The sequence below is a fragment of the Lepus europaeus genome, chromosome 3 (assembly GCF_033115175.1).
Source record: "Lepus europaeus isolate LE1 chromosome 3, mLepTim1.pri, whole genome shotgun sequence".
NCBI lineage: Eukaryota > Metazoa > Chordata > Mammalia > Lagomorpha > Leporidae > Lepus > Lepus europaeus.
In genome coordinates, this window is record NC_084829.1 from 11491845 (window position 1) to 11508941 (window position 17097).

General features: G+C 40.4%; 1 protein-coding gene across 2 annotated transcripts in view; it reads left to right on the top strand.

Moving 5' to 3' along the window:
* Positions 1 to 17097, top strand: part of TMEM170B (transmembrane protein 170B) — a 133859-nt gene that overhangs the window by 21336 nt on the left and 95426 nt on the right. For both annotated transcript variants that reach the window (XM_062184599.1, XM_062184598.1), the window contains exon 2: positions 3954 to 4124. In XM_062184599.1, the coding sequence (XP_062040583.1) occupies positions 3954 to 4124 (171 nt within the window). The remainder of the gene's footprint in view (positions 1 to 3953; positions 4125 to 17097) is intronic.

Here is a 17097-nt window from a genome sequence, read left to right on the forward strand (position 1 = left end):
CTGACTGGCTGTAAATCTGGGATTCAGTGACCGTCTCCTTAGGTTTGATGATTTGCTAGAATGCCTCACAGAACTCATGGTAACACTTTACTTACATTTACTGGTTTATTATAGAGGACACAACTTAGAAACAACCAAATGGTTGCATTTGGGAAGGTACAGGGGTGGGGTGAGAGGAGTGGGGCTTCCATGCTTTCTGGTACACTTCCTCCCACTACCTGTAGATTCAGTAGCCTGGAAGCTCAATCACATTTAGTAGTTGGGGAGCTTTTCTAGAAGTGGACCTCCAGCCCCCCTCCACCAACCTTACCATCACTCGCCTTCTGATCCAGTCCCATCCCAAGTTATGTCATTAGCATAAACTCGGTTTTATCCACATAAAATAAATTTAAAAAGATTCTCCTGTGTGTCTGAAAATTCCAGGAGTTTTAGAAGCTTGTGTCAGGAGCCAGGGACCAACACTAGATATATTTATCATACTACAAAATGTAACATAAAATCTACTGTTCTGAAGTGTATGTTCAATAAAGTGAAGTACATTCGTATTGTTGCATAACAAATCTCCACCTCTTTAATCTTGCAAAACTGAAACTCTCTACCCATTAAAGCCAGCGACTGCCCATCCTCCCCTCCCGCTCCAGCTCTTGGCAGCCAACATTCTGCTGTCTGTCTCTGTGTTGCCTAATCTAGATGCCTCATCTAACCGGACTCATACAGTATTAATCCTTTTGTAACTGGCTTATTTCACCCAGCATGATGTCCTCAGGGTTCATCCATGTTGCAGCATGTGACAGGATTTCCTTCCCTTTTGAAATGGAATAATTTTCCATTGTATCTCTACTGCATTTTGTTTACCACTTCATGCATTGATGGACACTAGGACTGCTTCCATCTCTTTGCTGTTGTGCATAACACACTATGGGTGTGTCAATATTTCTTTGAGAGTCTGCTTTTAATTCTTTTGGGTATATACCCAGAATTGGAATTGCTGGATCATATAGTAATTCTGTTTTTAGTGTTTTAAGGAATCGCCTTCTATTATCCATAGCAGCCACATCATTTTTAATTCCCACTCACAGTGTATATTCATACTTTTATGATGTTCAGCTAAATAGATTTTAATGTGTTAATTTTTGTGGTCTCTGTTTCATGACTATTGACTTTTCAGTTACACTTGATGCAGAGTGACTATGTGGCACGACTAGCAGATGAGGTACTTTGATTACATTTTGTGTAACAAGGGTAACCCCCAGGGTGACAGCTGTAAATTTTGGAGTCTGCTATAAATAATAGAAACTACCTGAACTAGTTTATGTAAAAAGAGGGAGGCTGGTACAGTGGCTCACTAGGCTAATCCTCTGCCTGCGGCACCGGCACCCCAGGTTCTAGTCCCGGTTGGGGCGCCAGATACTGTCCTGGTTGCTTCTCTTCCAGTCCAGCTCTCTGCTGTGGCCTGGGAAGGCAGTGGAGGATGGCCCAAGTGCTTGAGCCCTGCAACCTCATGGGAGACCAGGCAGCGTGCCGGCCGCAGCGGCCATTTAGGGGGTGAACCAATGGAAAAGGAAGACCTTTCTCTCTGTCTCTCTCTCTCTCACTAACTCTGCCTGTCAAAAAAAAAAAAAAGGGAGGGGGGGAGGATATCACTACAAGAGATTTGGGATATTACATCGAATCTAAGGATAGAAATGTGGTAGGGCTTTAGAAGAATCTGGAATAAGGGATCTGATTGTCTTTTGTCTCTGACTGTTCTACTTTTCTTTTCTCCCTGTACTGCAACTTTCATCATGTGATGGCAAAATGGCTCACAAATCTTGAGCCTTGAAGCATCCACTACCCAAAAATGGGAGGCTCAGTCCCAACCCAGAATTCCCCACAAGCGGGAATGATTGCTCAGGTTGGCTCCATTGCCTGCCCTTTTGTACCTCAGCATAGTTATTGGTCAGGGGGATGGAGTCAGTGCAAGGACATAGTTACAACACGTTCAGGAACTCTGTGGATGGACCAGGAAGCAGCAGGCTGTCCAGCAGGAAGAATAGGTACTAGAGAGACACAGTGCAGTGTCCACTCACCCACTGTCTGTAAACTGAAATGGTAGTGAATGGTTGGTTGATGATACATTGAAGAAACAATAATGGCGTTTGAAAAGTTCCTGGTGGGGCAGGCATTTTGGCTCAGGGGTTAAGCTGCTGCCTGCAACACCAACATCCCTTATGGGCACTTCGGATCCAACTCCCTGTTAATGTGCCTGGGAAGACAATGGAAGATGGCCCAAGTGCTTGGGCCTCTGCTGCCCAAGTGGGAGACATGTATGAAGCTCCTGGCTTTGGCTTAGCCCAGCCCCAGCCATTATGGTCATTTAGGGAGTGAACCAGTGGATGGAAAATCTTTCTTTGTCTCTTCCTCTCTGTTATTCTGCCTTTCAAAAAAATCAAATTAAGCTTAATAAAAGTTTCTGGTAAAAATGACCAGGAAGCAAAGAAGTAATAAATAAATAAGGAATCTGACTGATTCTTTAATATATGAAGTTGAGGGCAACAGTAATTGCTTGAAATTCTTAAGAAAGTCATAAAAGTATTGACTAGAATGATTTGAATTAAAGAGTAGTTTTTCAAAATTAACAATACTACTGTTGAGTGTAAAAATAAAAAGTTAGATACCAAACCACAGTTAACTTTTAAAATTCATCCCAAGGGGCCAGCACTGTGGCATAGTAGGCTAAGCCTACACCTGAGGTGCCAGCACCCCATATCAGCACCGATTTGTGTCCCAGCTGCTCTTTTTCTGACCCAGCTCTTTGCAACGGACTGGAAAAACAGTAGAAAGCGGCCCAAGTATTTGGGAAATGCACCTGTGTGGGAGACCCTGGCTCTAGGGATCTGAAGCTCCTGGCTTCAGATTGGCCTAGCTCCAGCCATTGTGGCCATTTAGGGAGTGAACCAGCAGATGGTAGACCTTTTTCTCTATCTCCCCCTCTCTCTGTAACTCTACCTCTCAAATAAATAAATAAATAAAATCTTTAAAGAAATTCATCCAAAGAGATTTGCAGATACATCACAGGAGTTTTAATGAGATAAACAGATGGATAATGACAAAACGAGGCGGGCATTTAGAAGAAATTAAAGTGCAGTCTTTTTTTAAGATTTATTTATTTATTTGAAAGAGTTACACAGAGAGAGAAGGAGTGGCAGAGAGAGAGAGAGGTCTTCCATCTGCTAGTTCAATCCCCAGTTGACTGCAATGGCCAGAGTTGTGCTGATCTGAAGCCAGGAGCCTCCTCCAAGTCTCCCTCATGAGTGCAGGGCCCCAAGGACATGGGCCATCTTCCACTGCTTTCCCAGGCCACAGCAGAGAGCAGGATCGGAAGTGGAGCAGCCCGGTCTTGAACTGGCGTCCATATGGGATGCCGGCGCTGCAGGCAGCGGCTTAACCGCTTAACTTACGCCACAGGGCCAGCCCAAGTACAGTATTAACCTTCCAAAGTCATGGAGTTCTTTTCCCATCGGGTGTTCATGGTGCTGACACTTGTTACAATTTAGCTAGCACAACTATGTCCGGTACTGTGGTAGATGCTAGTGACAGAGCGGTAAAGACAGAGAATGAAAGATCTTCCATCCAGATGCAACAGCTGGGGCTGGGTCAGACTGAACTCAGAAGCCAGGAACCCCATCCCGGTCTCCAACATGAGTACAAGGGGCCCAAATACTTGGGCCGCCTTCCTCTGCCTTCCCAGGCACATTAGCACATTAGCTGGATCGGAAGTAGAGCAGTCGGGACTTGAACCAGTGCGCATATGGGAAGCCGGTATGGCAGGTAGTGATTTAACCCTCTGCTCCACAGCACCAGGCCCTTTAGTATCTCATTTGCCCTCCCCCCAGACCAGGCGCGCTCCCTTGTGAACTGAGGGTCTAAGGTGCATCCCAGCGGAATGGCTAATACTGTGCTCTTCCTTGCAGAGATGTGGTACTGGATCTTCCTCTGGGCTCTCTTCTCCTCGCTGTTCGTCCATGGTGCTGCGGGAGTGCTGATGTTTGTGATGCTGCAGAGGCACAGGCAGGGGAGGGTGATCTCAGTCATTGCCGTCAGCCTTGGATTTCTGGCTTCTGTCACCGGCGCAATGATCACTAGTAAGTTGCTTTGGTTTTGTTGAAGAACATAACTTACATATATATCATTTTGGTAACACTATTCTTATTGTAAATGTAAAATTAGTGCAGACTTTCTTATAGGATACAAGGGAGCTTCAAAAAGTTCATGAAAAGTGGAAGTAAAAGATTAGTTTGCCGCAAAAAAATTTGAAGTCTACACATATGAGGGTGTCTTCCAACAGTTCACAGAAGTGTATATTATGGAAAAGCTTTGCCTGGTTTTCAGATTTTTTTTTTACAGGAAAGCTAACTTTTAATTCCATTTTTTCCATGAACTTGTTGAAGTCCCCTTGTTTTCAGTGCTTGACTCACTCCACTTAGAAGGTAAAGTTGATTTAATCACTGAATGGACCGTGATTGTACTTCTATTAGGTAGAAACTCATTATGCAGGATTTTGTAAGAAATAGAAAAATTTGTAAATATTGGCAGGGGATAATTTCAATGAGAAAATTTATCTTACAGGTATTATTTCTGCTTTAAAAGTACTCACTATCTAGGAAGGGGAAAAGGTAGGCATAAAAATATGACAGTGATAATTGTCATTTAAAAACAGTGACAGTGGAGCTCTCAGGTCCTTGGTGTCATGTGCCTATATGACATATGCACTTCATTTTTTCTACTCCAGCTATTTTTTTAAAGATTTATTGGATTTATTTGAAAGGCGGAATGACAGAGGGAGAGACAGAGACAGATAGAAACAGATCTTCCATGTGGGTGGCAGGGGTCCAGGTGTTGGGCCGTCTTCTACAGCTTTCCCAGGCACATTAGTTAGAATCAGAAATGAATCAGCCAGGGCTCAAACCTGAGCTCTGATGTGAGATGCCAACATTGGAAGAGGTAGCTTCATCTATTGCACCACAACACAGGCTCCTTCCACCCGAGCTGTTATGACGCATCCCCCCCAAATGCCCTAGATAACCTTGTAGCACACAAGATTTCTGCTGGGCTGCCTCTCACTTGTCACACAGCTTCTCTGGTTCTTCCCTCTGACCTCCTCTAAACAGTGCTCTCAGGCACCAGCTTCAGCCTTAGCGTCACAGCACGAGCAGTGGTTTCTGCCGCTGTTCATGGAGCTGAACTTCGAGGCCTTCTGTTGAGACTGGGGAGGCCCTGGCTGCTGCTTTGAGATGCTTGCACCTGACCCCGCTGCTTCTCCTTGCCGCTGTGGATCTGTCCCCGCCAGTGAAGAAAGGCTCAAGCTGCTGTTCACTTCCGGCCTACACCTGTGCCAGAACTGGTTGTTCTGGGCTGCCTGTGAGGCACTGCTTCCCTTTTGGTTGACTCTTGCTCTGGAGGAAAGAGGAGGGCCTCAGCTCTTCAACTGAAAGGCCTCCTTCCTCACCCTCTCCAGAGAGTGCCGCCCCTTGCTGTCAGAGGAAAGCCCTGATCTGTGTGTCTGGATGCATCCTCTGGCACTGAAAAACCATCACAGGGCACTAGTAGGCGAGAGTGAGCGCTCTGATCGTCTTACCCTCCTTGTTCATTTGCCATTAAAAAGCCTTAACATTTTATTGTTGCTATTGTTCATCCCACTTACAGCTTTTTCATGTAGCTCCTCATCCATTTTGCCATAGACAGGGTTTCTTTTTTTAAAAAAAGCTTTTATTTAATGAGTGCAGATTTCATAGGTACAGCTTTAGGAATATAGCATTTCTTCCCCCCATACCCACTCTCCCACCCCATTCTTCATTAAGATTCATTTTTAATTATCTTTATATACAGAATATCAACTTATACTATGTAAAGATTTCAACAGTTTGCCTCCGCCCCCCCAAAATATATAAAGTGCTGTTTGAGAACAAGTTTTGCAGTTAATTCTCATAGTACAACTCATTAAGGACAGAGGTCCTACATGGGGAGTAAGTGCACAGTGACTTCTGTTGTTAATTTAACAATTGACACTGTTATTTATGACATAGGGTTTTAAATGAGGATTCTTGTTTAGCTGAAGCACAAGATTCGCATCATGTGATAGTAGGAAAATCTGCTGGGAAGAGAATGAAGATCTTAGAGGGTCTTAGACAGCCTCCTGGAAAGTTTGGAATTTTATCCTGTGGACCATGAAGAACTGGATCTCTTTGACAAAAGAGATTAGGAGGGGACAAAGTAGTTCCATGGGAACATTTGTTTTAAAGCTGAGTATAGAGTTTATGTAAAGGACTGAGAGAAAATTGAAAGTGGGGGCCTTATTTGTCTCCATCACTGTGAAACCCCAAATGTCAAATAATTCCTGGAGCATACTACATGCCCAGAGAATACTGACTGGATAGATGGATGGAGTGAGAGAGAAAGAGAAGGAGGGCAGGCAGGAAGGAAAAAGGTGGGGGAGGGAAGATAATAAATAATAATTAAGTATAAAGGAAGATAAAGAAGAATTAAGAGACATTAACTGTAATTGATGCTTGAAACCAGGATCTGAGCTAGAGCAAGGGCTGTGAGTTGGGAGGGAAGGAATCAATGTAAGAAGTATAGCAAGAGACTAAAAAAATAGAATTAGTTACTATTGACTGTGCTAATGTATAGAGACTTGCTGGGGGCTCCCAGTGTTTTTGATGTGAGTCACTGCCATCACCATGGAGCCGTGAGTGGAGGAGGAGAGAGGAGCAATGGCTTAGCAGTTCTAAATTCTATGTCTACATGTGCACTCATGGGTACCCATTGTTGTACAGCTCTAGAGGGAGCAAGGGAAATATTGTTCTCTATTTGATGGTATGTATGTGTATGTAACACTTCTAATTCAGCCAAGAATAAGATAAACCAGTGAGTGTAAAAATTGCAGTCTTACATTTTAAAATCCTTAAAAATACAAGTCCAACATAATTTCAAGTAAACAGTTGTGTCCAGATCAGCAGTAAAACATTTAAATTTCTTCTGGTTGAGTTTCTGGCCTGTAAACAGTTGAATTAAGAAAACTGCACAATGTGGATGTTTAGCCAAATTTATTTCCTTAGGTTGTAAGTGTTGGCATATTCACGGCTGTATATTCAGTTAAACAAACCATTGCTGAATGTCCATGTTCAGTAAGATGGTGACAGAATTCAGATATATATCTATTACATACACACACACACACACGCATATATATATATATATATATATATATATATATATAATTTTGTTATTTCTTTGGTTGTATTTCCAAAGTAGAATGAATTTTCATTGGTTAGTATTGATAATTAATATCAGAATGGAGAGAAATAGGGTTTCTCTCTAATTCCTAATTTTAGCCAATCTAAAAGGTGTAAAACGACATCTCATTGCTGGTTTAATTTGCATTTCTCTGCCTACCTGTGCACTTGAGCATTTATCCCTGCGTATACCATGTATTTAGGTTTCCTTTCTGTAGTCCTTTGTTTACATTCTGTGCTTTCTCTTCGGTGTTCTGTTTCTTTCTTACTAAATTACAGATGTTTCTTAGAGATACTGGCTCTTGTTGGCTTAGGACTTTGCATATAGTTGTCTCAACTGTTTTTGGTTACTTATCTTCATGCATGATGTATAAGGATTCAGTAGAAATCCTTACTCAGTGTAATTAGGGTAAAGAGGTGTTTTTTGTTTGTTTTTTTAGAAGTTCTCCCTCAGACCAAGGTCAAAATAATCCTGATATATGTTCCTGATTGAGTTTTATAGTTTTGCCTTTGCATTAGGTCTTTAATTCATCTACAGTTGGAGTCAGCAGACATTTACTTAAAGGGCCAGTGGTTCAGCTCTGCTCTTGTAGTATGAAAGCAGTCACAGACACATGGAAATAAAGAGCATGGCTTGTTCCAATAAAATTTTATTTACAAAACACACACCTGATAGTTAGGCCATAATTTACCCCTTGGAGTCTGCCTATGTTTTCGGTATTAGATAGAATTCTAGGTGTTGGTTTTTTTCACCCTCCATATATTAAGTTAGTTTTTACCATACCACCCATTTACAGAGCCCTCCCTTCCTCACTGGTGTGCAGTGCCCCCTGCTGGTGCATTATAGGCACACATGCTGACTTGTTGGTCTTAATGTTTCTTCCTACAGCTGGTCCACATCATTTTATCTCCCTGGTTTTGTGATGTGTCTTGACATCTGTTAGGGATAAGTTCCTCTTATTTGTTTTTCTTTTTTTTTTTTAAAGATTTATTTATTTGTTTGAAAGGCAGAGTTACAGAGAGAGAGATCAGTCGATCGATCGATCTTCGATCCCATGGTTCACTCCCCAAATGGCCAAAATGGCTGTGGTTGTGCCAAGCTGAAGCCCGGACCTGGAGCTTTTTCTGGGTCTCCAACGTGGGTGCATGGGTCCAAGCAATTGGGCCATCTTCCACTGCTTTCCCGGGCACATTCATAGGGAACTGGGTGGGAAGTGGAGCAGCCGGGCCTCAAACTGGCACCTACATGGGATGCCAGCGTCACAAGCAGTGACTTTGCTATGCCACAACGCTGGCCCCATGTTACTTTCTTTTTCAAAGTTAAAATAGTGTTTCATGGACTTTTATTCTTTTATATAAATTATAGAGTATATCAGCTGAATCCCTTAAATAGTTGACTCTGATTTTTATTAGGGTTAAATATAATATAAAGGTTAATTTGGGAACAATTGATTTATTAAATTGTGTCACCTAAGAGTATGCATTATGTCTTCATTATTGAGATCATCTTCTCTTCTATTAGAATTTTAAAATATTTTTCTCAAGAGGAGGTTGTCTGTTTTTGATTAAGTTAATTCCTGAACACTCAATGGCCGTTGTGGATAGTATCTTTTTTTATTATATTGTTATGTTTTCTTGGAATAGAGAAATACTACTAAGTTTTGTTGGTCCTTGTTTAGGAACAATGAACAAAAGTCTGGTTCCTTGGAACGAGACAATAAATAAAATGCCCCCCTCCCAGAAAAACAGTTGACAGAAAAGTACAATGTAGGCAATAAGCAAGGAAATAATTATTTCAGTAATAAAGGTGAAATAAAGAATTTTTAAAATGCAGTCATTTATGAGTAGCTATATATTCCTAAACATAAAATAAGTTAGAATAAGAACAAACAGAAAACATGAATAGGGCAATAATTAACTTTTGAACAGTGTGAATTGTTTAAAGACCCTTCTGGGGCATGCACCATGGCACAGTGGGTTAAGTCATGGCCTGCAGCACCAACATCCCATATGGGTGCCAGTTCGAGTCCTGGCTCCTCTACTTCCAATCCAGCTCTCTGCTAATATGTCTGGGAAAGCAGTGGAATATGGCCCAAGTCCCTGGGTCCCTGCTTCCACATGGAAGACCTGGAAAAGGTTCCTAGCTCTTAGCAGACTGACTTAGCGCCAGTCCTTATGGTCATTTGAAGAGTGAACCAGCCAATGGAAGATCTCTTTTTCTGTGTCTCTCCTTCTCTCTCTGTAACTCTGCCTTTCAAATAAATAAATAAGTGTTAAAAGCAAAAACAAAAACAAAAGACCCTTCTCCTGAAACATTCTGGGTCAAATGAGGTGTACTAAGTTTTCAAGGACCAGGTGGTTCCTTTTTCATCCAAGTTATTCAGAAAATAGAATGCATAAAAGCAGTGCATAGCTTGTTTATTGAGACCAGTGTAATTCTGGCACCAAACAAGATGACTACTACCCAAGAGCTGACAAGTGTATGCTCATTTCCCTGTGTCTGTCATCCTTGGGTTGCAGTGACAGTTCAAAGAAATGAGTGCAGCTGTATTCCAAGAAAACATTATTTATGGACTCAAATTTGAATTGGATATGATTTTTGTGTATCATCGACTATTATTCATGGTTTTACTTTTCCCCACCATTTAGTAATATGATAGCTGGTCTCCCTGCACGTGATTAAAAAAAAAAAGAGAAAGAAAGCAGACGGCAGGCCAGATTCGGTTATGGATTACAGCTTGCAACCCGTAGCCTCAGAACACAAACCCATGGAATCTGTACATGACTAAAGTGAGCATTGCCCTTACCTGTATCGTTTACCTTCTGTCAAGGAAGTATGCAGGGCAAATCACATCACTTTCCATTTGTGCACCCTCTGTGACCACAGGTTGACGTCGTCCATCTTCTGGTGACTCTCCTCCCATTCTCCTTTGTCCCTGTCTGTTCATACCAGACAGGTGATTTTCTCACCTTTGCACCATCTCCACAGGATTGCCTTCTCTACTTCTGTTCACTATACCAGTCTTCTCTAGCCCCTAATACTTTGAGAATTTTTCTTCCTTTTTTTTAAAAAGCACAACTGAAATTTTATTTATTTGTTAATTGATTGGGTGATTGATTATAGTTGACACCTCAATTTATGTATCTATAGAGTACCATGTGGTGTTTATATATATATATATATGTGTGTGTGTGTGTGTGTAGATATATCTCATAAGATACAATCAAGGTGAACATATCTAACCCCTCAAATATTTATCATTTCCTTGTGGTAAAAACATTCAAAATCCTTTCCTCTATTTTTTGTAATGTGCAGTATATTATTCTTGTCTGTGGATACCCCAGTGTATAATAGCACTCCAGAACTTGTCTCTCCTCTGTAACTATAAGGTAGTACCAGTTGACCAATTCGCCCTAGCTTTGGGGATCACTGTTCTACACTGAACTTCTAAGGGATCACCTTTCTTTTTTAGATTTCTTATATGAGTGAGATCATGCTGTATCTGTCTTTCTGTGCCTGGCTTATTTCACTGCACACAATGATGTCCAGGTCCACCCATGTTGTTGTAAATCTTGTAATGACAGGATTTCCTCTTTATGGCTAATTAATACTCCATCATATATATGCACCACATTTCTTTTATCCATGCATTAGTGGATGGACACTTGGCTTGTCTCCATGTCTTGTCTATTGTGCATAGTGCTGCAATAAACGTGGGAGTGCAGATGTGTCTGACAGACTGATTTCATTTCCCATGGATATACACCCAGCAGAGGGATCACTGGATCATATGGGAGTTCTGTTTTAGCTGTGCACAATGGCTGTACTCGTTTACATTCCTCACCAACAATTTGCAAGGGTTCCCTTTTCCCTATCTTTTGTCTTGACAGTAGACAGTATCACTGGACTGCGGTGCCATTGCATTTACCGTTTTGATTTGTATTGCCCTGATTATAATGTTGAACATTTTTTCATGTTCCTGCTGGCCAACTGTATATCTTAGAGAAATGTCTGTTTAGTTTATTGTCTGTCTGTAATGAGACTGTTTCTTTGCAATTGAGTTCCTTACATATTCTGGATAGTAACCTCTTGTCAGATGTATAGTTTGCAAGTATTTTCTCCCTTCTTTAGATTATCTCTTCACTCTATTGATTGTTTCTTTTGCTATACAGAACTTTTTAGTTTGATGTAATCTCATTTGTCTATTTTGCTTTTGTTTCCTATGCTTTTTCGGGGTCTTATCCAAAAAAATCTCTGTCGATTCCAATATCCTGAAGTGTTTCACCTGTGTTTTCTTCTAATGGTTTCATAGTTTTAGTTTATTTTGCTTTTTTTAAGATTTATTTGAAAGGAAAGTTATAGAGGGAGAGAGAGAGAAAGAGGGATAGGGGAGGGGAAGAGAGAGAAAGAGAGAGAGATGGGGAGGGAGGGAGGGAGGGAGGGAGGGAGAGAGAATCGTTCACTCCCCAGATGGCTGCAATGACCAGGGCTGGGCCAGGCCAAAGCCAGAAGCCAGGAGCTTTATCTGGGTCTCCCTCATGGATGCAAGGCCCCAAGGGCTTGGACCATCCTCCACTGCTTTCCCAGGCACATTAGCAGGGAATTGGATCTGAAGTAGAGCAGCTGGGAGTGGAACTGGCACCCATATGAGATGCTGGTGTTGCAAGCAGTGGCTTAAGCCCCTACACCACAGCACCGACCCCATAGTTTGAGTTTTCCATTAAGACTATTTGAGTTGATTTTTGTAGACAGTGAGAGATGGGAACTAGTTTCATTCTTCTGCATATGTATATTCAATTTTCCTAGTGCCATTTATTGATGAGACTGTCCTTTTCTTAGCACCTTTGTTGTAGATCAGTTGTTCGTAGCAAAGCATGTATTTACTTCTAGGCTCTTTATTCTGTTCCATTGACCTATGAGGTTATTTTTGAAAAGTTCATGGTAAAATGGAATTGAAAGATAAGATTAATTTGTTTTTTATAAAAAATTTTGAAATCTATGGATAGTTTTTTGTAATACAGACTTTCCATGAACTTTCTGAAGACCCTTCTTGAACATCAGGTTTTATGCCAATGCCATACTACAGCTTTGTAGTATACTTTGAAGTCAGCAGTGTAATGAGTTCCATTGTGTTTTTTTTTTTTATCATCAAGATTGCTTTGACTATTCAAGGTATTTTTATGGTTCCAAATTTAATTTAAGATTGTTTTATAGTTATGTCAAGGTTATCATTAGTATTTTGCTAAAGATTGCATTGAATCTGTAGATTGCCTTGGATAGTGTAGACATTTTAACAGTATTGATACTTTCAGTTCATGAATTCATGAACATGGGATGTCTTTCTGGTTTTTTGTGTCCTCTTCAAGTTTTTGTAATTTTAATTGTAGAGATCTTTTACTTCTTTGGTTAAATTTATTTCTACATATTGTATTTTATTGTAGCTATTGTATGTGGGATTGCTTCCTTGATTTCTTTCTCAGCTAATTTACTATTGGGGTATAAAATATTGATTTCATATCCTGCAGCTTTGCTGAATTTGTTTATTAGTTTTAATAGTTTGTTGCTGATATCTGCAGACAGTGACAGTGTGACTTCCTATCTTCTGGTTTGGCTGCTCTTTGTTTTATTTTCCTACTGGCTTGCTCTGCCAGGACTTGCAGTACTATGGCACTGGAAGTGGTGACTGTGGGCATCCCTGTGGACTGTTTCCTTTTTCTCCAACTGATCTGCTGTTGTCCACGGTGCACTTCTCTGGATCATTTATTTCAGGATCCTTGTCCCTCTTTTGTCCTCTTCATTCTTGCCTACCAAGAAAATAAGGAGCATCACGCGCTCTTCCAGCTGGCCGCTGCTCAGCCTAACAGAGTGAAAACTCAAGTAGGGATAGGGGAAAGATACTTGTTAACATTTATAAATGTAAAAAGGTTAGTATCAAAACTATATACTTTCTAAACCCATGATTCAAATTAGAACACACCGCAGGGGACAAAGATTTGACAAGCATTTCATAGAAGTAAAAACCCTAATGGCCAATAATGTGTAAAGAAAAAATTCAATGGCACTAATTATCAGGAACTTGTAAATTCATCATAGAAATAACACCCTTTAGCCACCAGGTTGGCAAAAACTTTTTAAAAGGACATCAGTAGCTGCAAAGGATATGGAGTAACTAGAGTATAAATTAGTACAACTAATTTGGAAAGGCAGTTTTAATAGTTGAAAATGCTCATATGTAAGGCCAAACAATTCTGCTTTTACCTGTGGATCATGGGGAAACTTTCATTTTTAAAAATGACATTATTTATTTGAATGGCAGAGCGACAAGACAAAGATCCTGTGTCTGCTGGTTCACTCCCCAGATGCTCACAAGATGTGTACTGGGCCAGGCAGAGGCCAGGAGCTGAGAAATCAAACTGGGTCTCTCTTGTGGGTAGCAGGGTCCTAAATACTTGAGCCATTTACCTGCTGCCTTCCTGGCTGTGCATTAGCAGAAAGTGGGAATTGGAAGCAGAGGTGGGGTTTGGACACAGGTACTCTGTTACGGGATGTGAGTCTCCCAACTGGTGGCTTAACAGCTAAGCCAGATGTTTGCCCAGTGGTGGGGAAGCACTTGGCTGAATTTGTGTGCTGGAGGTCATGTCCAGGAATGTTCATGGGAGCAGCATTTGTGATCGTAAAGGATTGGAAACAAAGAAATGTCATCAGTAGTAGAATAGATAAATAAGCCGTGGTATATTCATATTTGGAATTCTGTACAGCACTTTAAACAAATATATCACAACAACATGCAAGAAAATATATCTTCTATTTCGAATCATGAGTTTAGGGAACTTTGTCAGTGTACAAACATATCTTTGTTTGAAAAATAGGATCAAAATGTATCCTGGCCTTTAAAATGAGTGGGGTTTTTTTGGAATTGTAGGAAAATTTAGGCAAGTTCTGTGTAGAAATTAAGTTAGTTTTTAAAGTAATTTTGAATACCTAGTAACACGCGGCTGTGTTTTTGTATCTGACATGGACCCTCACTGAGTAGCCCTGTCAGGGCACAAAGGGACCCCCCACTTCATGCACCCATCCATGCACATGCACACTTTCACATATGAACACACACACATACATGAGAGTGCTTCGCGACGCTTCTGGAAAAACAAAATTGAAAGATAAGGGTATTTTGGTACAAAAAAAAGTTGGAATCATACCTAGTTTTTTCATAATAAGCATTTTCAGGAACTTTTGTAAGACCTCTTGTATGTGTTTATACTAGTACAGAATATATATTTTATGTTTTAAGTCTTTTCTGTGTCAATTCATGTAGTTCTGCATTTCCCTTTTGAGACTGTATGACTTCCATGGCAATTTAGCCCATTTAGTACATTTGTTTGTACATTTGTTTGGCTTGGTTAAAAACAGTGATGTACTGCTCATGGTTTTTGCTCTTTATCATCTTCAGATTTAAGATCTCTTTTTCTAGGATTATGAAAATATTCACTTATTTTTTGCAATTTACATTTGTAGTTTTGTTTCTAACATTTAGTTCTTCCATCCATCTGAAATTTACTCTGAGGAGTGGTGTGACAGGGACTTGCGTCCTCCAAATGGCTCCCAGATGCTCCAGCACCATTTAGTGAACAGAGAATCATGGAGTGGAGTTAGCTTTGTCACTGAACACCACTGGGCCTGGGAGCCAGGGCAGGTTGAGTGTGCATGGTGGGAGTTGCCAGTGTTCTCAGCACATTCCAGGTACTGTCTCTGAATCTCCATGTCCACCATTCTGTAGCTGGGCAATTGTCTGGCCTAATTCAGCTGCTTAGTAGTGTCGCTTAGATTTTAACTCCTGAGTCTGGCTCCAAAACATGTGCTCTTTACCTTGTGCACACATGCGAAGTTTGGATGCACAGATTTGTTTGTCATTTCCCAGCCAACATGAGCTGGTAATTGCTTTTATTTACCCCTTCTTGGATCATGATTGAAAACTTAATTTCACAGAAGTACAGGCCTACCTGTGTCTTTTATAATTGACGATAGTCATAGAAATCCAAGTGACTCCTTTTCTGTGGTTTATTTCTAACATAATTTCTCTTAACAAACAAGGCATAGAATCTTTTAAAGATTTTTAAAGGATGTCTGGAGTAGCCGTTTATCCTAGCAGTTACGAAGCCTGTGTCCCACCTCAGAACGCCTGAGTTCAATTCCCACCTCCCATTCCTGACTGCAGCCTCCCTCCAATGCAGACCCTGGGAGGTAGTGGGGATGGCTCAAGTAGTTGGGTTCCTGCCACCTACCTAGGAGACCAGGATTGATTTCCTGATTTTCCTCAGCCCAGTCCCAGTCATTGTGGGCATCTGGGGAGTGAACCAGCAGGTGGCAGCTCTCTGTCTGTGTCTCTCACAAAAATGAAATTTAAAAAATTGAAAGAATGTGATCCAATTCTAAAATTTGGACAATTGTGAGTTTATTACCTAATTGAGTAAAAGTTGAGATTGTTACCAGCTACATTGTTATTTTCTGAATTTCTTATTCTCTTTTTCATTTAGCATAAATGTGAAATGAGAATGATTTGGGGATTTATAACTAGACTTCCCCAGCTGTATTCCTTGAACTAGAGACTGAACCTCTCTGAACCTGTCTTTCCTCATTAAATTAGGTGATGATACCGGGGGGGGGGGGGGTAACATGATAGATAATTCAGACAGTATCTTTAAAGTTCCTAGTAGGATACATAAATGTGATAAGTACACTGTTTTATTTTCCTTTTATGTTGAAACAAGCATGTGAAGATTCTTGGCTTAGAGTAGTAATTTTCTTTTGCCATTTATGTCTGTTATGGAGGACTATGGTGACTTTGGGAGATTTTGAGTAAGATACAAAAAGTTATTAATCCTTAGCTGTTTTTGACAAATAAAAATTATATCTAGCTAATTTTTATGAATAAGTTTTTATTTCAAATATTTGTCAATTCGGTGTATTTGGATAATTTATTTGTTCCCTTATGTTGTTTTGCTTAACCAATCTAGGATAGGTAGGCAGTTTACATATACATATAGGACAGAGAGCAAGAGAGAGAATCATTTCAGTGCCATCTCCACCTATAAGATGGCGTAATTTATATGTTTCCTCCTTTATGATTTTGGAGTGTACTTTTAAAACTAGCCTCTTAGATGCCGCATCATTGTGTTTGCTAAGTTAAGTACATCGGTTGGATCAGATGGGCCAGAGGTTGCTTCTAATTCACATCCTCTGGCTCTGGGCAGGGCACTTTATCGAAACGTTTTTCCCATGGTTATTCACTGTCAAGATAAGCAATCTCCAAGTGACTTACAGTAACATACTTTCTTTCAAAGTTCATAAACCATATTAGATGGTCGATTGTAGGATGAGGCAAATATTCTCATATTTTCCATGAAATTTAAGAATGAATTCATTTTACTCAAACAAAAAAATGAGTTTAATATGAAAAATATGAAAAATATGAAAAATATGTTTAATATGAAAATGTCTATAATTTGGGACTTACTGCTGTGTAGCTTCTCTGCAGTATCACGGTTGTCAGTATATTGTATTGGATGTTTTTAAAAATGCTGGTGAGGTAAGGCCAATTGAATGCCCAGGTAAGAGATTACAGTAATGAATTACTCGTTTTTTTATAATTTTCTTAATATTTGGTATTCAGTTCACAATGTAGGCTCTGCATATTTTAGGTTGAGTAGAAAAGGCTGTTTTTCAACTAAGAGGCTAAATGTGGCGCGGGGAAGTGTAACCTTGAGCGCTCGCGTGGAAGCTTGCACAAAGGGTGGGGACCGTTCTGCGTGTGAGGTGCAGCGC